This window comes from Labeo rohita, chromosome 1 (genome assembly GCF_022985175.1).
Source record: "Labeo rohita strain BAU-BD-2019 chromosome 1, IGBB_LRoh.1.0, whole genome shotgun sequence".
Lineage (NCBI taxonomy): Eukaryota > Metazoa > Chordata > Actinopteri > Cypriniformes > Cyprinidae > Labeo > Labeo rohita.
This window is the reverse complement of record NC_066869.1, coordinates 9,824,319-9,851,464: the sequence shown is the minus strand read 5'-3', so window position 1 is coordinate 9,851,464 and position 27,146 is coordinate 9,824,319. Positions and strand designations below refer to the sequence as shown.

Here is a 27,146-nt window from a genome sequence, read left to right as displayed (position 1 = left end):
AAAATAATAATAATAAATAAATATTCTTTTTTTATGCTTTTTTTGTTTTGTGTTAAGGTTATCAGCAGCAGCTAGGTCATCGTAAATCAGATGGATCCTACGCTGCATGGATAAAAAGGCCAAGCAGCACATGGTAAATTCATTTTGACATCATTACTTTTGGGGTGATGAACTTGTTTTTATGTTTCATGCCTAGTTTCTTGTATTATTCCGTCAATTATGTTGCATCAGTGTTATTTTTAATATTATTTATTTTTGTCGTTCTGTTTGTCTGTTAAAGGTTGACGGCATATGTGGCCAAAGTCTTCGCCATTGTTAATGATTTTGTTCTTATAGATGAAAATGTGCTCTGCAGTGCCCTCAAGTGGCTGGTTCTCCACAAACAAACTCAAGACGGCTCCTTTAAAGAGGATTCAGCTGTAATTCATGGAGAGATGGTGGTAAGTTAAATATTGTTGAATGTGTCAATTTGTGTTCACAAAAAAAACAAAAAAAAAAACCAAAAGCCAGTTATGTATTTTATTCTGGTTCTCAGTAGTAAAGCATTCAATAATCTACAGTACAAGTTACAGTACAAACAAACAAAATACAACAATGCACTGACTATGGAGAAAAAAAAATTCATGACGGGACATGATGCTGCTTGTTTTTTAACATTTCTGTTACTCACGTAAGCCAAGTTCACAACCAGTACACTGAACTTGATTGTATATTAATTGTTATTGAATGTGTAACACCAGGGTTCATATAAGTGCTGGAAATCTTTGCTTTTAAAAAAATGAGCAAAAAAGAAAAACATTGATTTGAATTTGATTTAACTGTAGTGTTTTCAGAGTTTGAAAAGTGCTTGGTTTTTAAATAAACTGTGATTGCAGTGCTTTCATAATACACAGCAAATGAATATGAGTCAAAGACACTTGTCTGACAATATTGAAGACACCTGACGTTAACCAGCAGTCGACAATCGACAAAATATTCATATTAACCCTCACCATCACAAAACAAGCTTTTTGTTGATTGTCACCATTGTTCAGATTGATGTTTGTGTGCGTCAAAAACTTTCCATTCAACATGCATAAAAATGTATGATAAAAAATAATTTTTGACTGTTATAACATCATAAAACTGCTGTAAAAAAGGCAAAACTAAAAGCTAACATAAAATTCATGATATGCTTAGTGAGTCAGGCTACTATATAATGATTAAATAACCATCAATGAATAATTTTATTATAATAAATGTGCTTTAGAAACACATAGTTACAGCACCCAAGGAAAAAAAGTTTCAAAGTCAAGGGTCAGGAGCCCAACTAAAGCAAATGCTTTTCTCCACAATGGTGACTTCAAACTTTATTATTTTCAATAAAACTTTAACATCTAAACATCTGTTAATTCTCAATAAGAAGTTTTGTATGAAAGAAACAAAGTCAGACTGGTTGGTAATAAGAGATCTGTTAGTGTTTCATGTTCTGTTGGTGTCAGTCATGTGACATTTAATTATTTAATTAATTAGTTAATGAGTTAATTTTACAGTGAAGGTGTTTGTTTGTAAAAATTTAGAAAATACCTGTAAATTAACAGTGTTTGTTATCTTATTTAAATAAAGAGTTTTATCATCTAATGCCAGTCATTTTTATTAATTAATTGATCTGTTGTTGTTGTTTTGTAATTACTTACATTTGTTTAATTTAAAACATACTGTTAAAAATATAGCATTTTTATTAAAAAATGTGTTTTACAATAATTTGTCATTAATGTCTAAATACATAAGTTAGGTTTTCTTTATTAATTATGTCATAATTCACTATACTGAATAGTTTAGTTTTTAAATAAAGTAAGTCTAATTTCTTTTGCATTTAGCATAAAACAAAAACAAACACTTGATTCTGTCTATGTGGATATAGTGACTTGGCTTAAAAATGAGAAATAAAAGGTGAGTTAAAAGCCTATACTGTAAAGTCTGTTTTTTTTTTTTTTTTTTTTTTTTTTTTTTTTAATCATGGGATAGAAACTGGCCAATTAAGTTTAAGTTGACTGGCAAATTTGATTTTTGTGAGGGATGTAAAATGTGGCTGATACCCAGTTGTTTGCCAGACAGATTGTTTGTTGATGAAGATAGTATGTCATTAATTGAATGCTGATCACCCAGAGTTGACATCTCACAGGGGCTTTAGGCAAAAATGCCACCAAAATGAACAAAAATTTCCTCCAATTCAAGATAAATGGATAAAAAACCTCTGCTCAGTTAAACTAACTCTTTTAATGCTGTCATGAATAATAAAGTGAAAAGTGAAAATGAATGAAAAGTATTGAATGCAGCATTACATTTAGATCTACTAATGTTGCAGATATTTTTATAAGCATTTTTTACAGCACTGAGGACTGTACCCAATCACACACATTTCTGCTGAGTGAATGTTTCCGAATATCAACAGCAATCAACAATTATGATTTTCTCATAATACTACATCCCTGTGATAAATACTTTTTTAAAATTTATTTATTTACATGCATTTTTTTAATAACACAAAAGCATCTGATTTAAAGTGAGGAAGTATGTATATAAACATCTAATTTTCCACAGTTGTAAAGTGCTGTAAAATCCTCCTTGAAACTGCTTGAAAAGTGCTTAAATTTGACTTTGTATGTAAGAACCCTGAACATTCACACACACACTTTCACAAAAATCTCATTCTGTATGATTTTTCTTTTTTAAAGTGAATTGTGGGGACTTCCCCACAAGACTTCTATAGTTTTTATACCGGGGACATTTGATAGTCAGTGTGTCATTTTATACTGACACACACACATAGTCTGCTTTTTTTTTTTTTTTTTTTTTTTGATAATTTAGTTTATTTGTGCATTATTCCAGGGTGACATACATGGCAAAGATGCTGATGTCTCCCTGACGGCATTTGTCGTGATCTCCATGCAAGACAGCAGAGAGACCTGTGCTGGATTCAGTTGGTGTAAGTGAATTTGTTTCACCACATGCAGGTTTGGTGCTTTAAAGTCTTTTTTTTCCCCAGAATCATTGTCCACATGCATGCATCTACATTTCGTTGACTTGGCCATAATGTCAAGGCAAACAAAATGTTTTTCTCTGATCTTATTATTACTGTCTTAAAACAGCTTTTGATTGTATCATTTATGGGCACTCATGACAAAATTATCTAAAGAATTGTGATTTTCTTTTTAAGGATACAGGTGATAAAACCACTGATCTATATTAGAGAATTGCTCATGAAGTGATTAAAAAAATGTTGCCACCTATTATCCTATTCCCTATTTCAGATGAGATCCTCAACATACTGTATGTATTACAAATAATAAAGTGCTCTTTCTGAAATCTGAATCAGAAAGATTTCTGTTTTTATTTGTGCAGTATAGGCTTCAATCTTCAATACAGTGCTTATCCTGCTTGAAAAGATCGTAAACATTACAGATTTCATCTGAAGTAATAGTTAATTCACATACACATATCTTAAAAATGCTGCAAAATCTGGTGATTTTAGGTCAGTGTTTTGGCTATCTTTAGAGAAACTTGAGAGTGTGTAAATGATGACAGAATTTTCATTTTTGGGTGACCTATGGTGAATCTAAATTATGGTGAATGTCAAAGGATGTAGATCTAAGAATGTTTACCTTTCACACACACTTTTATAGAGTCTGCATGAAAGTATCAGGAAGGCTGTTTCTTTCTTGGAAGGTCGACTTCCAAAACTGACCAATCCATATGCTGTTGCAATGACGTCCTACGCCATGACCAGTGCCGACAAACTCAATAAAGACATCTTGATGAGACATTCCACACAAGTAGAAGGTCAGTCCAGTTGACAAGTCATCAGAAAGATTTGTTTTGTACAGCATACAACAGTACTCACTCCAATACAAGTGTAAATAATGAAAGAATTAAAAACGTTTTGTGGTGCAATGATAGCCGTTTGAGATAGAGAAGGAACATGAGACAAATCTGTTTATATTCCTATGTTGTGTTTGAAACAGCCGGTCGGTCCTGGACTGTCTCTGGACAGCATCATCACTCACTAGAGGCGACGGCGTATGCTGTGCTGGCACTTGTGAAGGCAAAAGACTTTGATAGAGCAGGAGAGGCAGTGCAGTGGTTGGGCAGACAACAGTCTCACTATGGAGGATCAGGCACCACACAGGTACACTAACACCCCATCATTTGACACTGAAACACCAGAACAAGTGTGGGACTGACACTGCAGGACAGGATTTAAATGCTTTTGTGTCTTTTCTAGGCGACCATCATGGTGTTCCAGGCCGTGGCAGAGTATCACACACAGGTGAAGGACCGACAAAAAGTCAATCTGGAGGTGGAGTTGGCTGTGTCAGAAGGAAGCAGACCTGTCAGATACACTATCAAAAGAGATAATGCACATCTTATATGGTCAAACAATGTGAGGAGTGACTTATCTACTATTAAAATTGTTTGCTTCTCCTCATGTCAGTTGAATATTTTTGTGGTGTCATATGTTAATAAAGAATTCTGGGAGGAGTTTTGTTGTCTACATTAATAATGTTTGATCAATAAAATCTTCACTTATTTTTATTACTTCATGGATTATTTTGATGACTTGAGTACGTCTGCGTTTTCTCAACAGGTGGACATAAACAAGGACTTCACTGTAACTGCTAGAGGAACTGGAACAGCCACTCTCTCAGTGAGTGTTCATGAGTGTTTATGTGGTCAACAGCAAGATTAAAGCATTTGAACATCTCATCTGAGACGTGATGCTTTTTTCAGGTTCTGACTCTGTACTATGCCAGACCTGCTGAGAAGAAGTCTGACTGTATATTCTTTAATCTGACTGTTAAAATGGAGAAAACCCCTGAGAGTAAGATTGATAAAGAGTTCATGCACTTTAAAATTATGTAAGATTGATAAAGAGTAGCACTTTCCATAGATTGAGAGCAAAAATAAAACCTCTGAAATATTTATGTATGTGCTGCCTTTTAATTTTACTTACTACTGTGTTTTTTTTTTTGTTGTTTTTTTTTTTTTTAGCAATGCAAGAAGCCATTGCTACTTACAAGCTCACTTTGGATTTCAAGTATGTAAATGAAAATGCTAATAAATGTATTATGATGTCAAGATACACTTTTATTTGTAATTTATCAGTATGTGCTTATTTTTTGGTCTGAGCCTGAGTTTGTTTTTCCCACATTGGCGGTATGTTTGCATCATGAACGTGAGTTACTAGTGACAGCTGGTTAACACTGTAAAAATGACTCTGACAGAGACCAGTTTCACTGTGTTCTGATGCGGATACAACTTGCTTTAAAAAGATAGTTTATTCAGAGATGAGCAGCTTTGCATTACTACAATATAATAATTTTGAGATCAAACTGACTCGGGTTCACACCAAAAGCTCTAGTGTGAAAACAGTCTCAAGCTCAGACTGAGTGGATGAAGCAAAACAAAACCAGTAAATAAAATCTGCTCTTGATCTCCATCTTCACAGCTACAAAAGTGATCAAACGGATGCCACTATGACTATTCTGGACATTGGCTTACCCACTGGATTTGATGTTGACAAAAATGACCTTACAGAGGTATTGTGATGATAAACTGATGCTTCACATTTATATAAAAGAGGAATCCAGAGGTGGACATTCCAGGGGTCAGAAAGTAAAAGTCCTGCCATATATTTGTTCCACCCATGAACTGATGAAATGATTTCACCAGAGGTGGAACCAAGTCCTTCTGTTCAAGTCACAAGCGAGTCTCAAGTCAAATCCCAAGTCCTCAAAGAGTTAAAGGTAATTGATAATTAAGTGACTAATTAAATGATGATTGTGCATTAGTGATGAACACCTGCTGTTACTGAGAATTACAGAGGATCAGATGTTGATGTTTTATTGGTTAAAATGATGCTACCATCATGAAGATCAGTGTTTGCTTTAGTTGGGCTCTTGACCCTTTTAGTAATTTAAAGTAAATTGCTTCTAAGCAATTGCAATATTGTATCACAACAAGTGTTTGCACATTATTATCATTATAATAGCAGAGGCTAATTATGTTAGATCTTTCTATGCCACAACTTATGTAGTGTTGTAAAATAGTGAGATATGAGAAGACTGTATGTGATATGATAGTTATCAGGCAGTGACCTGATTATACGGAAAGTAGCTTTATTTGTGTTAAGGTTTTGAAAAACCAATCCTGTGAAGCTTGGCATGGAATTATAGTGCAGTTGTGAGAATTCTTTTATACGTGGGGCATGTAAATATTTTAGCTTTGTGCTGTTTAGACACACGCAGACATCAAGAACCAGCATATGAATCTCAACAATGGTGACAATCAACTAAATTCTTCATGTTGCAATGCATGCTGGGTAACACCATAGTAAAAACTCCCATCATGCACTACAGCATGAAGAATTATTGTCACCACTGTTCAGGATTGTATGATAAGTGTTCAGGTCTAAAAGCCTGAGCTGCTGCAAATTTCCCCCCAATATTTAAGCTTTACAGTGGCATTTCCTAATTCAGCTTTTTATCCAGTTGTTTGATAATTTGTGTCAATCTACAAACCAAAGAATAGCCATTACATGATGTTCACTCAAATGATTTAAAAGCAAAACATGTTATGTAACATGTTACCTCTGCTTCCATAATAATAATAATGTACAAACACTTGTTGTGATACAACATTGCAATTGCTTAGAAGCAATTTACTTTGAATTACTAAAAGGGTCAAGGGCCCAACTAAAGCAAACACTGATCTTCATGATGGTAGCATCATTTTAACCAATAAAACATCAACATCTGATCCTCTGTAATTCTCAGTAACAGCAGGTGTTCATCACTAATGCACAATCATCATTTAATTAGTCACTTAATTATCAATTACCTTTAACTCTTTGAGGACTTGGGATTTGACTTGAGACTCGCTTGTGACTTGAACAGAAGGACTTGGTTCCACCTCTGGTGAAATCATTTCATCAGTTCATGGGTGGAACAAATATATGGCAGGACTTTTACTTTCTGACCCCTGGAATGTCCACCTCTGGAGGAATCTGACACACATCTGCAGATAGGACATGTCATTGATTGAGAATTTTGTTTACTTATTTTCTTGCCTTCAGTTGTCCACAGGGAAGGAGAGATACATTCAGAAATTTGAGATGGACAAAGTGCTGTCAGAGGGACGATCCGTCATCCTCTACTTAAATAAGGTATTGTTATATCTTTCTATAAAATATTGTTGAATTCTTGATTCTGATTGGCTGACAAAGGTTCCATGCCACCTTTAAACATATTATAGTCAAATTTTACATAATATTATAAGCACAAGAGAAAGTACATTTGTAACATATAGCCTATGGCTATAACCTATTTAATTTAGTTTTCTGTCAACTATGCAACACACAAAACAGTTTTTTTCTTTTTTTTTTCTGTGTAAATGAAACTATAGACATTATTATTATTAGTAGTAGTAGTAGTAGTAGTAGTAGTAGTACATATAACAACTGCTATTCACTCTATTCAAAAGAATTGAAATTATTATCACAGGGAGAGTTTGACTGTATTGTTCCCCTTTACTTGTTTGCTAGCAATCACAACCAAACTGTTATTTCGGTACCCTCTCATAAACTCAAATGATATAATTCAAAGCATGAAAGTCCATGAACAGGCTTGTTGGCCGCAACACCTCAGTCTCTTAGTCCATAGAAACAAAGATAATGATAAAGATTGTACTCATCAGTCCGTTGATTCAGTCCCTTTGGGGTAGACAGCAAACCGAAAGTCCAAATGGAAAAGAAAATGTCCCCAAAAAGAGAAAAAATTATAATCCGCTGGTTCAAGGCCCCACAAAAACAGGTTATCCTCCAGCTGAAAAAATGCTCCCCCGAGTATAGTCCGTGCACGTATATCCCAGACTAGAGCATGCACTCTTTAAACAGCTCATAAGTCTAATACACTATTGTCTCTTTTTTCCTTTTTAAGAGATCATTTTGGACCATTGCTCGGGCCAAGGTAACAAGTGCATGCCACCTCACCAAACATACCTCTTTTCAAAATGGCCGCCCTTCCTCTCTTATAAACAAGCCCATCAAAATAAGAGTCCTTAGCAGCCAACAGAAGTCCCCATCATTTCCCCTCACCAAAGTGTACATGTGAATGTTCAAAATCAACATATCATGCGGATACAAATAATAAACCCTTCGCATCCAGGGATATTTAAACATTTTTGAACTTTTTACCCCAAACTTGTTATAAACATAAACTTTTTACCTGCCAGCATAATGTTAAGTTTCTTTATTATACAGGCTTTACTACTCAGTATCATTATCTCATTTTTGACCAAGATGGCTTTTAGCTGGTTTTGCATCTGAACTCTTTATATATATATATATATATATACAGTGTTGGGGAAAGTTACTTTTAAAAGTAATGCATTACAATTTTCCATTACTCCCTGAAAAAGTAACTAATTACGTTACTTAGTTACTTTCCATAAAAAGTAACTAAGTAACGTAATTAGTTACTTTTTCAGGTAATGAATTACGTTACTTTTGCATTACTTTTGGGTTACTTTTTAAATCTGGGCAGGGCTTGCTTCTTTGTTTTTAATATAAAACAATTCTAATGTAAAAGCCCTTTTACACCAAAAGTAATATGAATTCACCTCAGGCTGAAAGAAAATTTATCCAGGAGATCACTCTTCAGCTATAAAAAAATAAAAAATGAAGCACATATGTTAGTTTATCTAAAGTAATTTTTTGCCAATTACTATGGTGGAATTGCATAATCGAAGGTCAGCAGCAAATACACTGGTTAATAAAATGGGATTAAATACATAGAGGATATTTATTTTGTTTAACATATTTAATTTTTGCATGGTTGCGTCATATTCTGAGTTTGCATTTCACTGTTTTTATTCATTTTGAGGAATACTGAATCTGTTTTTTGTGAGTGAGATGAATTAATACATGTTCACATTTAGTCTAGAATACAGTAACATCATGTTTACTCCCAATTTCTCGACAAGAGACTTATCAATTAATAAAGGGGGAAAAAGTAACTGGCGTTACTTATTTGAAAAAGTAACTACAGTGTGTGTATATATATATATATATATATATATATATATATATAATTTAGCCAAAGTGATTTACAAATGAAAATAACGTACTGAAGTACATTGTTGAGCAAAGTGCAAAATGTTGGCAGGCAAATGCTGAAGGTGTGTATGACATGCTGCTGCGTTTGGGATTTTCTGGAAAAATTTCACAGTCCTAGAAGGGTGTTCTAGTCATCTTTAATTATACAAATGTTTTTTAGATGCACGCTGTACAAAGTTCTACCACCCTGAAAGGGGAGATGGCGCTCTATATAGACTGTGTAAAGGAGATTTGTGCTACTGTGCAGAAGGTATTACATTTTTATACTCATTCACCAGACATTATTTATCCAAAGCCATTCGTAATTTGTCATAAGAGCCAAATAGTCTTCAGTAAAAAAGTTTAAATAGTGTTCTACTTCATTTTATTTATTTACATCATTTAATTTCTCTAGTTTTTATGAATGGATGAAAATGTTTTGCTGGTCTTTTCTGGTTATGATTGTGTAATATAAATAAAAAAGATCTGTATCTCATAACACAGAAAACTGCAGTTACCAGAGGAAGAATTGGGTCAATGATGAGGAGCGTTTGAATAAAGCCTGTGAAGCTGGCATGGATTACGGTAAACACACATGTTCTCCTTCCTCAGCCATTGAGATCCAGTGTCACAGCTCTGATATACAACAAAAGTATAACACGACTGTTTGACAGTTTATAAAGTCACAGTGGTGGGGATGGATCTGAAACAGACAACTGACACATACGATATAAAGGTGGAACAGGTGCTAAAAGAAGGTACGGTTTTATTATTATTCACTTGTGTCCATCTAAGTGTAATGAATGGCATGTTTTTATAACCATCTTGAAATGTGGCTGACATTTTAGTCATCCTGGTAAAACTGTCTCCTTTTCTGTTGTATAGGTGATGATGAGCAAACTGAGGGGAAAGTGATACAATTTCTGGCTCGTCCCGGTTGCAGAGAACATTTAGGATTGGTAAAAGGGAAGTCGTACCTCATCATGGGAAAATCTGTTGACCTAGGCGAAAGGTAGGTGTTAGTACTTCTTACAGGATTCTGCTTTTGCACAGAAGGACCCACAAAAGTAAATTTAGGATGCAACAAGTAACATCATAAAAATGAGTGTGTGAAATTAAGAATTTCTGAATGCACTAATTTTTATTTAGTGACACTGCATGCGTCACTTGTTAGACTGACGAAAACAAAATCAATTTAGGGTACAACATAAACTTAGTGTTTGATAATGTGACCTTTTTTATGCTTATTTATTTAATAAATAAATAAATAAATAAATAGATTCATATGTTTTGCATAGTGTGTTTTCTGTTGTTAGTCTGCAATATATTTTTGGAGAGCATACCTGGGTTGAATACTGGCCTACAAGAGAGGAAAGCCCAACTCCAGACCACTGGCAGCGATACATTGGCATCACTAAACTCAAGAATAGCCTTCTCCAATATGGATGTATTTTATAAATATAGTATAACAACTATTTCTTTACTACAAGAAATGTATCTCTCGCATACTCTAAACTGTTCTTGATAATAATAATGTCTTTTACCAAAATATGCTGGTGTAATTCGATAATAAAGGTTGAATGAATAAAACTTGCTTGTTGATTAATCATGGTGCATGATATAGTGCCTGACTATTTTTCTGAATTTCTGCTTTTCACCCATGTTTATTTTATTTTAAATTATGCTTTAATTAAGGGAAAAAAAAAGTGTGACCATACTTTAGAAAGTATAACATTTCTGTTTCCATGATTAAAGAATATGAAATTTACTCCATTTGCCTACACAGTGTGTTTGTTATGAATAAAAACACAAAGAAAATAAATTATGTTTGAAAGGTAATTACTTTGATTAGTATTAGCGCTTCCATAGGCATCAAATGATATTGGTTTGCTAGTATTTATGTATTTAAATGTCTGAAACATAAAATGAAAATTACCTGGTTTGAAAACACTGAACAATTGTGATTTGATAAGTGAAAGCAGATTCAACTTTAGCAGTTAATAGGCTACGGTCATGTCGGTTACAGCACCTAACGTTCAAATCACATCAGTGTGGATGTGAATGTATTATTATTAGTAATGGGGGTAATAATTTGGCAGAGGGTCGAAATTGGGCACAACACCGTAACGAGTCACCATTTATGCTGGTAAGCTATTACTTGTTAGATTTCTCATTTGAATGTTGCTGTAGTGACCTCACTCAAGCAAGATCTGCCTTTGAAATAGGCTATATTTATTTTTATAAGTCACACACCACATTCGACAGTGTATAAAATAGGGTTGGGAATTTTTTTCAAAATTATTAGAATATTTATCGAGTTCTTTTAGCTGAAAACGTGTGAACATTTTATTTTTTTTATTTTTTTTTTGTTTACAGTCTATGCTGTAAACAAATATAGCCTACAATTAAATTGTTAGCAGACTCCACCTAGCGCATTTAGTTATAACTGACTAGTTTGCGTGCTTAGGATTTAAGATGGATTCCCTGTATTTACGGCCACATAAAATTTTAATAATGTTTTTATTTTTTGAATAATGAATACAGACCGAATATTCTATTATTTGTGCACACCCCTAGTATAAAAATGAAGTAAAATTTTCAATAATTGAAACACACACACAAAAAAGTGGAAAATGAAAAACAACAACAACAATTTCAAATTGTCAAAATAAGTTGCAGTGCAGTTAAACTGCAGTGGAGTGTTGCAGCATCCTCAACACCTCTAGTTCCCAGCACCATTTAGCTGCTCTGAAATCAGCAGTGCATCTCAAAGTGCACGCAAATGATTTAACCTGCTGCAGTGCTGACTGAAAGACTCGTGAAAATTCATCATCTCCAGATTTAAATCAGTTCAAAATGTGAATAACAACAATACATTCCAGGATACCACAATATACAAATTGTCTATTTGGTGTTTAACAATCATCTCATAATTTACACCAAGATGTTTTTATTTTAAAAATGTTGGATTGCAGTGTTGTTGGCTTTACGTTCGGTGATGTTCTGCACTCCAGACTGCTGCACCATCTCCAGAAATCCTTTTACATCAGGCAGATTAAACACTTGGGACAAAAACAGAATCAGTTATTGATATTTTATAATTGAAGAGTTCAGATGCAAAACCAGCTAAAAGCCATCTCGGTCGAATTTGAGATAATGACACTGAGTGAATACTCCTGACACACAGTATACTATGTATACTTTTACTTCAAACTCGCTAAATTCCAGCCTCAGCCCAATCAGAAGTGCCAGTACTTACATAGAAACCTATACAAAGTAGCCAGAAACAAATGCTAATTTTAAAGAAATACATCAGATGGATTTAGGGGCTTTTGCATCTGAACTCTTCATTTGGTGTCTTCATTCATGCATACATCTCATTCATCTTTGGGACACAAATTAAGATATTTCTGATGATATCTGAGAGCTTTCTGACCCTCCATAGTCTGCAAGGGTCCTACAACGTTCAAGTTACCGACTTCCGTCATTATTGAGAGTACCACAACACGTGTGCATTCCTCTGCTCGTAAACAAGGCGCAGCGCATGTGTCATGTTACTCTCGATAATGGCAGAAGATGGTAACTCGTAAAGTTATTATTAATATATATTTTTTATTAATTTATTTATTTGTGTGTGTGTGTGTGCACAAAAAGTATTCTTGTAGCTCCATAAAATGAACCACTGAAAGCACATGGACTATTTTATCTATGTTCTTGGTACCTTTTTGGGCCTTGAATGTAGTAGGACCCTTGCTGTCGATAGAGGGTCAGAAAGTTCTCGGATTTCATCAAAAATATTTTAATTTGTTTTCCAAAGATGAACAAAAGTCTTTGTAATGACATGGTGGTGAGTAATTGATGACAGAATTTTCATTTTTTGGGTGAACTATCCCTTTAATTTAACTGGGTCAATAACAATTACTGAAGATAAAGACCACTCAGTACTAAGGTACAACTCTGATTCCAGAAAAGTCGGGACGTTTCATGAAATGCCATGTGGCAAGGCAAGGCAATGCAAAACAACTTTATTTATATAGCACATTTTATACACAATGGTAATTTAAAGTGCTGTGCATAAAAGGAAATTAAATAATCATTAAAAAATAATCACAACAATAAAAACAAAGAATTTGAGAACATTTAATATTATTTAAAAATGAATTTAAAATGAATTAAAACAGTTAAGAATAAAAATGATTCTACATAAACTACAGTGCAATCTGTTCGGACATAGTACAGTGCTCATTCAGTAAATGCACAGCTAAACAGATGTTTAAATGTGGCTAATGTTTTAACACATCTGATCTCTTCTGGAAGCTGATTGGCGGCTGGGGGGGGGCATAATAGCTAAAAGTGGATTCCCCTTGTTTTGTTTGAACCATTGATATTTCTAACTGACTCGATGCTAATGATCTGAGTGGTCTGTTGGGTTTATATTCAGTGAGCATATCTGCAATGTATTTAGGCCCTAGGCCAGGGGTCACCAAACTTGTTCCTGGAGGGCCGGTGTCCTGCCTGGAAGTTTATTACCTAGTAAGATTTTAGCTGGTTGGTTGTTTGATTAGGGTCAGAATACTGGGACACCGGCCCTCCAGGACCAGAGCCCTAGGCCAGTGATTTATGCTTTAAAATCAATCCGAAATATAACTGGAAGCCTAAGGATCTGAGGACTGGCGTGATTTATGCAAGTAAAAGTGGGATATTCTCAGATTTTCTGGTTGTAGTCAGAATCCTGTCTGGATGAGCTGCAGCTGTCTGATGGTTTTCTTGGGAAGGCCAGTGAGGAGACCATTACAATAATCCACTCTGCTGGTGATAAAGACATGAACAAGTTTCTCCAAGTCTTGACTGGAAACAAAACACCTATTATATCTTGCGATGTTTTTGAGATGATTTAGTTACTGCTTTGACATGACTACTGAAACTAAGGTCTGACTCCAGAATCACACCAAGATTCTTGACTTGATTTTTAGTTGTTTGACTTCTGGGTCCAGGTACGCATTCACCTTAAGAACTTCATCTTTGTCAGAGGTGGAGATTCCAGGGGTCAGAAAGTAAAAGTCCTGCCACATATTTGTTCCACCCATGAACTGATGAAATGATTTCACCAGAGGTGGAACCAAGTCCTTCTGTTCAAGTCACAAGCGGGTCTCAAGTCAAATCCCAAGTCCTCAAAGAGTTAAAGGTAATTGATAATTAAGTGACTAATTAAATGATGATTGTGCATTAGTGATGAACACCTGCTGTTACTGAGAATTACAGAGGATCAGATGTTGGTGTTTTACTGGTTAAAATGCTACCATCATGGAGATCAGTGTTTGCTTTAGTTGGGCTCTTGACCCTTTTAGTAATTCAAAGTAAATTGCTTCTAAGCAATTGCAATATTGTATCGCAACAAGTGTTAGATAACATGTTTTGCTTTTAAATCATATGAGTGAGCATCATGTAATGGCTATTCTTTGGTTTGTAGATTGACACAAATTATCAAACAACTGGATAAAAAGCTGAATTAGGAAATGCCACTGTAAAGCTTAAATATTGGGGGGAAATTAGCAGCAGCTCAGGCTTTTAGACCTGAACACTTATCATACAATCCTCAACAGTGGTGACAATAATTCTTCATGCTGTAGTGCATGATGGGAGTTTTTACTATGGTGTTACCCAGCATGCATTGCAGCATGAAGAATTTAGTTGATTGTCACCATTGTTGAGATTCATATGCTGGTTCTTGATGTCTGCATGTGTCAGCACAAAAGCTAAAATATTTACATGCCCCACGTATAAAAGAATTCTCACAACTGCACTATAATTCCATGCCAAACTTCACAGGATTGGTTTTTCAAAACCTTAACCTGAACACAAATAAAGCTACTTTCCATACAATCAGGTCACTGCCTGATAACTATCAGAACACAGTCTTGATCTCACTATTTTACAACACTACATAAGTTGTGGCATAGAAAGATCTAACATAATTAGTCTGTGCTACCATAACAACAATGTGCAAACACTTGTTGTGATACAATATTGCAATTGCTTAGAAGCAATTTACTTTGACTTACTAAAAGAGTCAAGAGCCCAACTAAAGCAAACACTTATCTCCATGATGGTAGCATCATTTTAACCAATAAAACATCAACATCTGATCCTCTGTAATTCTCAGTAACAGCAGGTGTTCATCACTAATGCACAATCATCATTTAATTAGTCACTTAATTATCAATTACCTTTAACTCTTTAAGGACTTGGGATTTGACTTGAGACTTGCTTGTGACTTGAACAGAAGGACTTGGTTCCACCTCTGGTGAAATCATTTCATCAGTTCATGGGTGGAACAAATATGTGGCAGGACTTTTACTTTCTGACCCCTGGAATCTCCACCTCTGATCTTTGTTTCCTAATGCAATGATTTCAGTTTCTCTCTGTTTAACTGAAGAAAGTTCTGGCACATCCAACTGTTAATTTCATCAATGCATTGTCACAGGGAGTCAATGGGGCTGTAGTCATTTGGCATTAAGGCTAGGTAAATCTGGGTATCATCTGCATAGCTGTGATATGCAATTTGGTTCTTTCTCATTATTTGACTCATTATAAGAATATGTTATCTGTTCATTCTGTTTAAGCTTTATTTAATTGACTAAAGTTCAAGAAAAAAAAAATCCAGTGTTTTCAGTGGCCAACTTTTAATTTTATTTTGTAAATATAACCATTTTTTTTTTTTTTTTATGGCTGCAACACACTCCAAAAAAAGTTGGGACAGAGCCATGTTTAACACTGTGCCACGTCAACTTTCCTTTTAATTACAATGTTTAATTGTAATCCCAACTTTCCTGTAATTGGGGTTGTAAGCATGTTTGGGCACATTTTGCTTTTTGCTTTACTAATGAACATAGATAACATTTACCATCACAATTTAGAGATAAATTATGGACCAGCAGTAATAAAAAAAACAACACAACTCACCTGTTTGAACAACACTCTATACACACGTCCACAATATCACAACATCCGGGAAAACTCTCCGTACATATTTCACACATCTCACACACATCCAGCACACATCCTTGGTGACTCTGATGACAGTGACACGTGCATTCAGCGTTGCAATTGTCCTTGCAGTTCTCACATGATTCTTTGCTATTCTCACAACCCATAACTTGAGCAGCAAAATTAAATCACCAGTTTGAACTAGGGAGTTTATGTGGAAATGTTCTCCAATGTCAAACAAACTACTTTGTGCAATCAGATTTACATGAAGGAGTGTCAGCATACAAGGCAGCCAATCCACTGGTCTCACTTGACAAAAATTTGCATTAAATATGCGTCGGCCCAAAGTGTATGCAAATGACAGATGACTGCGCGTGCACATGCACACGCACTTTCAGAAGCCTCTCTTTTGGCATCAACTACTGTGGACTCCTCTCCAAAACAGCCTACAACATATGAGATTTGTTGAGACATTCGCTGGTTAAAAAAAAAAAAAAAAGATGTCTGCTAATTACCTGCTAAATAAGGACTGCTTATGTGTAGTAGCTCGAGGTAGCCAAAGGAGGCAGTAGCGCCCTGCAGATCCATTAGAGATTGACAGTTCGACACTCATCGATTTGAATGGAAAATGTCTTTAAGTTTCATGTTTTCATGCTGTCAGCATCCAATGATTTACCACAAGAACACACTGTGGTCAACACAAACGTATTTGTCCGTTTTAGGTAGGCTATCAGATGTCTGCATCTAATTTGAATAACTTGTACGAATTGAAATTCAATTTGCATGGATTTGGGATCAACAACAGAAGATGGAAGTGTTTTCCCTCCCTTTTAAATGTTCAAGTACATTTATTTGCTTTCTTCAGCACCATTTACGACAAACCATCAAAGACAGAAAAGGAAGGATCTTTTTAGCACTAGGAAATTTTTGTTATTCTTATGTTTAATCCTCTGCAGTGTTTTCATCTATCTATCTACCTCTTTAGTCTTCATTTCATTATGAATTTCTTGTGTTTCTCTTTTCTTCAATGCTGTTTGTTAACAAAATAAGCCAAAACTATTATAATATAATATAATATAATATAATATAATATAATATAATATAATAATAATTAGCAAATCAAGGTGATTGGAACAAAATACTGAGTATTTTTACTTTCTCAACCTGGAAATTTCACAGTTTTAGTAAAAAAAGACTGGGAGACTTGAATGTTTTATTGAAAATCTGTTATGTACATTTGAAAAACAGCCACGGGTAAATTTTACCCTCTGGCAGTTCTAGTGTTCATGGTAATATATATGTTTATTTTTTCAATCCTTAAAAGATCAACAGAGCAGCTGCCAATTTACCAAAGGTTGAGTTTACACAAATGGTTTTTGCAGGTCATTTACTGGAAATCTGAATTGGACTGCAGTGAACTCTTCAAATCATGGCGATTTTATCTCCTGTTTGCAGAGGTGGAAAGTCCAGATTCAAAATGTAAAAGTCTGTAATGTAAAAGAATGTAAAAGCTTTTCAGCCAGGAGAACTAATTAGCAGAGGTGGGACTAGTCGTTCCTTTGGGACAAGTCACAAGTAACAATTTAGTATAGGGACCAATTCACACTTGTTAGCATACATATTAGCATATTGACTATTTATTAGTAAAGCACATATTCTGCATGACCCTATATACATCCCTAATCCCACCCAATTAACTTTTAACAACTACCTCACTAACTATTAATAAGTAGCAAATTCTGAGTTTATTAGGCCAAAAGTCGTAGTTAATGGTTTGTTAATACTGAAAATTTCAATCTTAAAATAAAGTGTGACTATGACAGGAAAATAGTTTTTTTTATTACCAAAATGATCAATACACTTAAATTGAGTAATCTCTTATTTAACAAAATATTAACTAATATTGTGAACTAAAATTTACTAATTTATATTGTACTCTCATTCAAATTTAATGAGCAGTGCATGGGACAAAGCAAAATAACCTGCATCCTCCTACACAAAACTTAACTTATCTAAAGAACCAAGTAATGCTTTTGATTGGAATATAATAGTAATTTTTATGTTAAGTTGTCATGGCAAATGAGTTATTTATGTACAGGACACCAAAAGGCACCCTTCAGTGATATTGACCCATTTGATGTATAAAATGTATAAAAATAGAAAACAGTTACTTCAAACATAAATACTTGCGATACTTTTAGATTGTAGATTGGTGAAATCCAGTGTCAGTTCATTTATAAAACAAATGCAAACAAACAGATCAAAAGAAAGGAGCAGTTTGGACTCTGAGGGTTGTGGAGGCGGGTATAAATCTGAGGACACTCACAGGAAGAGACACACAGACAGACAGGATGGACGTGAATCTGCTGTTTCTGACTGTTGTTCTTCTCTCCTCACCGCTCCTCACACTATGTGACCCACTGTGAGTATCAAACACACGGTTTGTTCATGGATTCACTAACAGATCTGTTTTCAAACGCTCTGATTTGATCTCCTCAGATTTGTTCTGTCAGCTCCTAATTTGCTGAGGGTGGGTTCCTCAGAGAACGTGTTTGTGGAGGCTCAGGATTACTCTGGAGGAGACCTGAATGTAAAGATCTCGGTAAAGAAATTCCTAAAGAAAAACATGGAGATACTGTCTAAATCAGTGACACTGACTGCAGCCAACAGTTTTCAGATTCTTACAGATATAAAGGTGAGAGTGCAGCCATTAAGTGTATTGATGTCTCATTCTCATTATTTTATGATCAGATATATTCAGACTGACAGATTATCTGTTCTACAGATCCCTGATGATCAGAACTTATTTTCTGATGATCCTCTGGAGAAGCAGTATGTGTATCTACAAGCTCAGTTTCCATCCGTCACTCTGAAGAAAGTGGTCATGCTCTCATTCCAGTCTGGATATATATTTGTACAAACAGACAAGCCCATCTACACACCTGCTAGCACAGGTATGATTAAGTGCTGAAAACATGTCAAATACAGAGTGTACTTAGACAGCAAAAAATCCAATGTGAAATTAACTCTGTCAGGAGTACATGTGAGACCACAGTCAATAGCGTTAAAGTGTTAAATTAGCACTGAAACAGAGTTAAAGATAATGACATATTTAAGTGATTAATTTAGTGATGATTGTCCATGATATTAATGAGCAGAAAAACTTAAGGGTCAAGAACTCAACTAAAGCAAACACAGACCACTATAATAGTGACCTATAATTGTGATTTTTTTGTTTTTTTGTGTGTGTGATTCTGCTCATTAACATCAGGTGTCTTTAATGATGGTCAATCATCACTTAATTCTCATTAACTTTGCTTCACTGTTAAAGCCAGGCTCACACTACAGGTTTTTAGCCTGATTTTGCCCCAATTCCTGAGAAAAAATCTTATCGTGTAGGGCACCTCAATCGGTCCCGATGTTTGCACGGATTATCTGGTAATGTGAGACATTTCACAGATCAAATCTTGCAATAATCCATTAAACACACAAATTGGGGTCGAGTATTCCATATCAAACATTATTCAGGATTTTTTTGCATGTTCACGACTGTGATTTTCTCTCTGACACCCAACCTGGAGCCACTCAAAACACCTTCTGGAATCCAGTGGAAGTGGAGATGGAGGAAACTGCTTCTTATGTTTCATGGTAACACTGTCTGTATAATATGTTATCATCTTGTAATGTGTGATGCACTACAAAATATCAGCAGTTGTAGTGTTGCATGTTTAAGATTTCTGTGATTTCTAAAGATTCTCCTCAAGTGCATCAACAGTTTCATCAGATTTTTTAATATCCAGTCAAAGGAATGAAGCTGGCGGAAAATATGCACATTCCTACAAGATTTGCCAAATGTGTGGCTGCATGACACTGCAAGATATTATTAGGATTATCATGACTTAAACCAGTTTTCTTATTCAACAGAGTTTTTCAGCAAATATATGCTTTACAAATTTAGTTAGCTGCTTAGCTTTATTTACCAAGTATGTTGAAAACTGAGATGATTTTGTTTCCTGTTCCATGCGGTGAATAGTATGTTTTCAACATAATACAGACAGTGTTCAAAAACATAAGAAGCAGTTTTTAAATCTCAAACTTCCAATGGACCATACGGGGCAGACCTGGTGCAGTTGCGCACTGGCTGTTGTGAAACTGAAGCAAACCATGACCACAATTATGGTGGCATCATTTGGATTTGACTTGAGACTTGCTTGTGATTTGAAAGGAATGACTTGGTCTGATCTCTGGCAGGAAAACTGTGCTAATTAGCAAATCCAGGTGATTGGAATAAAATACTGGGGAGGAGTTTTACTTTCTGAACCTGGATTTTACAACTTTGCCATTCAGCTTATTATTAAACTGACTGCTGCTTTTACCAGGGTTTTTATTTGCAGAAAATAAAATCATAAGAAACTCAGTATTTCAGATTTTAATTTGACTTTTTTTTTATTTATTTATTTTTATTTTATTTATTTTTTTATTTTTTTTATTATTTTATTTTTTTTTTTTGCAGTTTCTTACAGGATTTTCTCTCTGACACCCACAATGATACCATTCAGTGCTGTTATCACAGTGGAAATCATGGTAAACACTGCTTATTCTCACAAACATGCACTCATTCATGACTTTTCAGCTGTAATGAGCACCATTGCACTGATGTTCTCAGCAGTCTCAGTGTTCATGCTGGTTTCTGTTTTTTATAAGAACCCTCAAGGCATCACAGTTTCATCAGAGAAGATATCTCCAGTGAAAGGCATGAATTCAGGAAGATACGCCATCCCTGAGATTGCCAGGTGTGTTTGTGTGTGAAAAACACTGTGAAGACTGATTCTGAGTGAACTGACTGAATTTCATTTTCAGTGATCCATGATGTTTATCTCAGAATAACTCTTGAACTTATCTAATATGTTATATGTGTAAAAAATGATACACTATATTTATTCAAAATTGTTTCAAAAGATTACAGGCAACAATATTAATTAAATTCAACATGTTATAATTAACACCAGAGCAACCATGGGGTAATTTTTATCCCAGTAAATAAAAGCATAATCAACAGTACCTGGTCATTTTTTGTCTTGGCTTGTTTAGCTGCTATACCTCAGTTACAGCAGCCAAACAAAATATAATGGTGAAAGTCAAGGGTCAAAGGCCCAATTAAAGCAAACAATGACCACCGTAATAGTAACCTTCTCATTCAGTGATTCTGTTTGTTAAAATCAGGTGTCTTCAATAATTTTGGGGGTCTGAAAACACAAGCTTTTGAACACAATGCCTGTATCATCTCCATGTGAACAGCACAAATGTGAATTTGTGAAAAATGTGACATCACATGCATGCGTATTATGTTTTTGCAGGGTGTTTCTTGATTGCCAACTAATGGCCTGGCATGCATAACATAGTATTCATTAGTAAAGAGTTTTTTTTTCTTCTTCTTCTTTTTTTTTTTTTCTTTTTGTCCAATGAAACCAATATTTTTGTTTGAACTTTACTTAATTTTTTGTGCTATTTTACTCATTTTGAATAGTTAATTTGTAAGCATCTCGTTTGATTAATTCTAATTAATTCTAATGTGTTGAATTTAATTTTTAATATTGCTTGACGTCTGTTGAAATAATTTAATTATTTTATTGAATAAATATAGTGTTTTTTACATTATTTATTCTTTTGTATAATGCTTATTTATGAATGTTGTCCAGCTCTGGGATCTGGAAAGTGGTCACACGGTTCTCAAACACTCCTCAGAAGACCTTTATTGCAGACTTTGAGGTCAAAGAATATGGTAAGACCTGTGTCTACAAACTGTTGTTGTATACGAATATGATAAGTCAAAGAATGTGTTTATTTATTTATTTGTGTGTGTGTCTGGTTTGGTTTTAGTGCTTCCAGCATTTGAAGTGAAATTAAAGCCCAGTAAGTCATTCTTCTATGTGCGTGATGAGAGTCTGAGAGTCGACATTGAAGCCAAGTAAGACAAAATATTATTATTATTTTTTTTAATTATATGTTTAGGTTTTGCATAATCAACCCTGTGAATTTACAAATGCAAACAAAGTAAACCATAAAATAATGTAGTGAATGAATTTTAAAACTATGTAAAATATAATACAGAAAATATATAATATATTAAAAAAAAAAAAAAAAAGAACTCCAGTACTATTTAGACTACTGTATATAATACAATAAAAATAAAATAAAATAAAAGTTGTTATATAAATAACTGGGTTACCATTCACCATTCAGTTTTAAAGTCAAAATTGGATGTGCTTTTATAGGTACCTGTTTGGACAGAAGGTGGATGGAAATGCATTTGTGGTGTTTGGTGTGATGGACGGAGAGAAGAAAACAAGTATTCCTACATCTCTGCAAAAAATTCAGGTGAGAGACATTAAACATCTTACAAGTTGGGATCAATGTCAAATCTCTTCAAACAGAGGACAATTTAAATAAGAAGTTAAATTGCTTTTCACTGCATCTTATAGACTGATGTTTCTGTCTTCCTCATATGTGAATAGATAATAAAAGGAGAAGGTACTGCAGAACTGACCAATCAGATGATCACTATGTCCTTTCCTAACATTAATCAGCTGGTTGGACAATCAATCTATGTTTCTGTCAGTGTTTTAACAGAAAGTGGTAAGAATCAACAGATACTGAACATCTGTATGGACATGTTTACATGCATGTGTGTGATTGTATGTGAGAAGCTAATCGTTTGTGTGTTTCAGGAAGTGAAATGGTGGAAGCAGAAAGGAGAGGCATTCAGATTGTGACGTCACCGTACACCATCCACTTCAAAAAAACACCACAATTCTTCAAACCTGGAATGCCCTTCAGTGTCTTGGTATAAAACATTACCTAGATAAATGAGAACCTTAAAGGTTATAGGAACTGAGAAACAATTTCATCAATTTATTAACAGAGATCACTTTTTTTGGCCTGGGTTTTCTAAAAGGTATATGTAACAAATCCTGACCAGACGCCTGCTGTAAATGTGGATGTGGAAGTGGTGGGCAGTCAGGTGGCGGTCAAAGGTCAGACAAGAGACAATGGCATTGCAAAGGTTATAGTCAACACTCTGGGAGGATCTTCTACACTGGAGATCACTGTAAGACCTGCCATCATAATGTTCAGTCAGTTTCACTGGTGGTTGAGTATAAAATAAATCAGTTAATAGACGTTGAACAAGTAGTGGAGCATATTATACTGAGCACATTAGAAGTAATATGTTTATTCTTTCCAGGCAAAGACCAAAGATCCACATTTAAGCAATGAACAGCAGGCAGTGAAGAAAATGACAGCTCAGGCCTACAAGCCCAAAAATGGCTCCAACAACTACTTACACATCTTCACTGAAGCTCCAGTGTTTCAGATAGGTGATTTAATGACTGTCTATCTAAACACTGGACAAAATCCAGGAGTCAAAGACCAAGACTGCACATACATGGTGAGTAACAGTCATATCATCATTCATGCTGAGATATTATTGATTTGAGTAAATCTTGTATATAGCTTTTGTATTATTTTGAATGAATATGAATAAATGAATATCTCTATTTGCTCGCCTGCCTCATTTTTAGATCTTAAGTAAAGGTCAGATTGTAAAAGTAGACAGGTTTAAGATGAAAGGACAGTCTCTAGTGGCTCTGTATCTACCTGTAACCAAAGACATGGTGCCGTCCTTCCGCATTGTGGCGTATTACCACGTGGGCTCATCTGAGGTGGTGTCTGATTCAGTCTGGGTCGATGTGAAGGACACGTGCATGGGAAAGGTTGGTCAACTATCACAAGAAGCAGTTGATGTGCCAAGCAACTAGGTCTGTTTTTCTGACACAGCATGTCTTGTTTTATTACAGCTCCAGCTTAAGGTGAAGGACAAAAGGAATTCCTATGACACAGGAGATGAGGTCAAGCTGCAGATAACTGGAGATCCTGGAGCTAAAGTTGGTCTGGTGATTGTTGACAAGACTGTGCATGTCCTTAACAAGAACAGACTCACTCAGACAAAGGTAAATTACCTTCATCGGCATCTCAACAGTCACTGAACACTTGCGAATAGCTTATTAATGGTCTCTGTTTCTTTAGATCTGGGACGTCATAGAGAAGCATGACACTGGCTGTACAGCAGGAGGTGGAAGGGACAGTATGGGGGTTTTCACTGATGCAGGTCTGATGTTTGTGTCCAACACTGCAGGAGGGACCAACACGAGAACATGTATGTATGTGTATTTGTAATTTAGTCATTTTGAATAAAAATACCAGTATATTTTTTTAGTAAATATATTTACTATCAATAAACAGCATTTAGTGGGAAATTCACTAGACAGTTAATGGTTTATTGTATTTGTCCCTGAATGTCACCAGTGTCTATAGCAGGGTTCCTTAAATCTTGCCCTGAAACTCAACTACCTGTGATTTTCTAATGATCCTAAAGACATTGATTAGCATGCTCAGGTGTGTTTGATTAGGGTTAGAGCTAGAGAGTCTATTACCTAACACAAAATATCATATGCTAATTTCATTGTAATGAATTTTCCTGCAGCACCAGAGTGTCCCTTCCTTTCAAGGAGAAGACGGCGATCGCTGGGTGAGAAACAGCAATTCTTATTCAACCCTCTTAAATATTAAACATGTTTTTAGAGTTCAACTCTGCTATTAGATGTCATTTTTACATATAATTGTGTTTCGGGTGGAGCCTATATTAGAATAAATTACAACATAGATATGCTGCATAAATGAGTGCACCCCTTCTGAAACATAAACTTGAAGAAAAGTCTGAAATGTATTTATTTATTTATTTATTTACTTACTTATTTATTTTCTTGCTTGCTAGAAAAAAGCAGGAGAAATACCAAGCAAGTGTCTTAGAGCTAGCAAAAGCTATGAGACAAGTGACTGTTTATCTCACAAAGTAAGATCAAACCTGCAGAAGTGACATGCATGATTGTTGTCGGCATTGTTGCTGTAGTCAAAGCACAATAAACTCATTTAACCTTGTCCACGGCCCATATTTACAAAATAAAGACTTCTGCGAATCTATACTCTAGGCCAGTGATTTTCAAACCAGTCCTGGAAGCACCCCTGCCCTGCACATTTTGTATGTCTCACTTAGCAGACACACTCAATCCATGCTGTGCAGTTTCTGCTAACGAGCAGATGAGTAGCATCAGGTGTGTTAGATGAGGGAGACATACAAAATGTGCAAGGCAGGAGTGCTTTCAGGACCGGTTTGAAATCCACTGCTCTAGGCTAATTGGACCGAATCGATCATTTCAGATCTAATAGGTGTTGCTAGAGAAGGAGTACAATGAGAAGTGCCCAGAGGTGGGACTTTCAAATCACAAGCAATGCTCCCAAGTCTCAAATCCCAAGTCCTCAAAGAGTTAAATTTAATGAGATAATTGACTAATTAAATGGCGATTGAGCATTAGTGATGAACACCTGTTGTTTACAATCAACATCACTGAAGAAAAGAGAAACACAAGAACTACAACTTAAGTCACAGCCTTGGATGGAATCAACTGGAAAAAAAAAAAACGCACAATGCCACCATAATTGTGGCAATGTTTGCTTTAGTTGGTCTCTTGACCCTTTTACTAATTCAAAGTAATTTTCTTTGAAGCAGTTGTAATATTGTTTCACAGCAAACATTTGTACCTTCTAACTTGAAATAGCATATTAATTTATGATTTTTGCTTATAACTCATGATCATATTGTGTGTTGTAATATAAAACTTGAAATGGAAGATGTTGCCCTCTCCTCATTTCCTGTGTTGTTGGGAATTTTTTCAACATGCCAAAGCCTATATGCATTCTTCTAAGGTGAAACCTTTAGTGCACATGTATTTCACCCAACACTAACACTCTTTTGAGTAGCTGTGGGGGGATTCTGTAGAAATGAGTTGAGAGATCAGTTTAAGGAGATCATAATTCAGGAGTTAAACAGGACAGATGTGACAATTTGTCATGAACTCATACACTCAGTGCCAAGAAGGGTCAGAGCAGCATACTTGGGCCCAATCCCAAATATATTTTATGCCCCTTAACTAGAGATGCACCAATACTGAATTTCGCTGCCGATACCGATAACCAATTATTTTGAATGATATCAGCCGATAGTTTGATTCTCTTAAGGAAAAATAAATCTGTCCTAACTGATGCTGTGAACTACACAGGCAACCCTAGCATTAGCAACAATTTTTTGAGAATGTGCAAGTTACATGGTTGCATTTGTGCCAGTGCATGGTCTGCGCTGCTTGATGCATACAGCGCGCGGTGCAGAGCCGTGGCTCAGTGCAGCCAAAGTCAGATTTCTCTGATCACGTGAAGACAGTGAGCTTTCAGTGCCAGCTCTTTGGGAGCAGAGCCTGGTTTATACTCGCTGCGTCAGCAGGAGCAGCAAATGAAGCAAATACTGAGGAAACAATGGCGGATGGCATGGAGGATTTGGTTTTCAAGCAAAAGTAAAATAAAAGAACCAGAGAAGGTGAACATGTTGGTTTTGTCCTTGCTGTTTATCTCACGTTATGCTTTGGAGGCTTTGTTTAAATGTTCTTTATTTATTTGATTCCTCAGTAATTGCTAAACCTTCTGGTGTAACCTATATGCCATGCCTTATTCATTTATGTTAATTAACATTATATAAGTTAGTTTCTATACTGTCAGTATACTATACTATACTAGTTTCTTGTACTTTTCAATTAACAGCGAATCCGCGCTGGTGGAAACAACACGATTTAATTTTCGCTTTCACTTTTGAGACCGGCTCGGAAGGCGTTTAGTGTCTCCATCAGCAGCAGCAGCGAGCGCACCTTCAGCGCAGCTGGAACAGTTCCACGTTTAAACGCACGCAATAGGCTATTGCAAAGCATGGCAAAAGGTATCACCATGAATGTGTCAGGGAGAAATAATAAGGAAATTTTTGAATTATTTATTAATAAGCTAGTGTTTTCTGAGGCAGTGTAGTAAGGATGACTTGGCCCTGACTCGCCATCTCCTCTTTGGACGTGCCTTTAGAGAAAAATGG

General features: G+C 35.3%; 1 protein-coding gene and 1 pseudogene across 1 annotated transcript in view; both read left to right on the top strand.

Moving 5' to 3' along the window:
* The window catches only part of LOC127162691 (complement C3-like), a 31,950-nt pseudogene extending 21,326 nt beyond the window's left edge, over positions 1-10,624 (top strand).
* A 7,798-nt stretch (positions 10,625-18,422) lies between these two features.
* Positions 18,423-27,146, top strand: part of LOC127166965 (complement C3-like) — a 32,354-nt gene continuing 23,630 nt past the window's right edge. The window contains exons 1-16 of the mRNA XM_051112740.1: positions 18,423-18,542; positions 18,620-18,815; positions 18,906-19,074; positions 20,634-20,704; positions 20,825-20,913; positions 21,820-21,902; positions 22,001-22,088; positions 22,396-22,498; positions 22,636-22,756; positions 22,849-22,964; positions 23,076-23,228; positions 23,364-23,567; positions 23,701-23,892; positions 23,977-24,129; positions 24,206-24,335; positions 24,663-24,707. Coding sequence (XP_050968697.1) covers positions 18,472-18,542; positions 18,620-18,815; positions 18,906-19,074; positions 20,634-20,704; positions 20,825-20,913; positions 21,820-21,902; positions 22,001-22,088; positions 22,396-22,498; positions 22,636-22,756; positions 22,849-22,964; positions 23,076-23,228; positions 23,364-23,567; positions 23,701-23,892; positions 23,977-24,129; positions 24,206-24,335; positions 24,663-24,707 — 1,984 coding nt within the window. The 5' untranslated portion in view covers positions 18,423-18,471. The remainder of the gene's footprint in view (positions 18,543-18,619; positions 18,816-18,905; positions 19,075-20,633; positions 20,705-20,824; positions 20,914-21,819; positions 21,903-22,000; positions 22,089-22,395; positions 22,499-22,635; positions 22,757-22,848; positions 22,965-23,075; positions 23,229-23,363; positions 23,568-23,700; positions 23,893-23,976; positions 24,130-24,205; positions 24,336-24,662; positions 24,708-27,146) is intronic.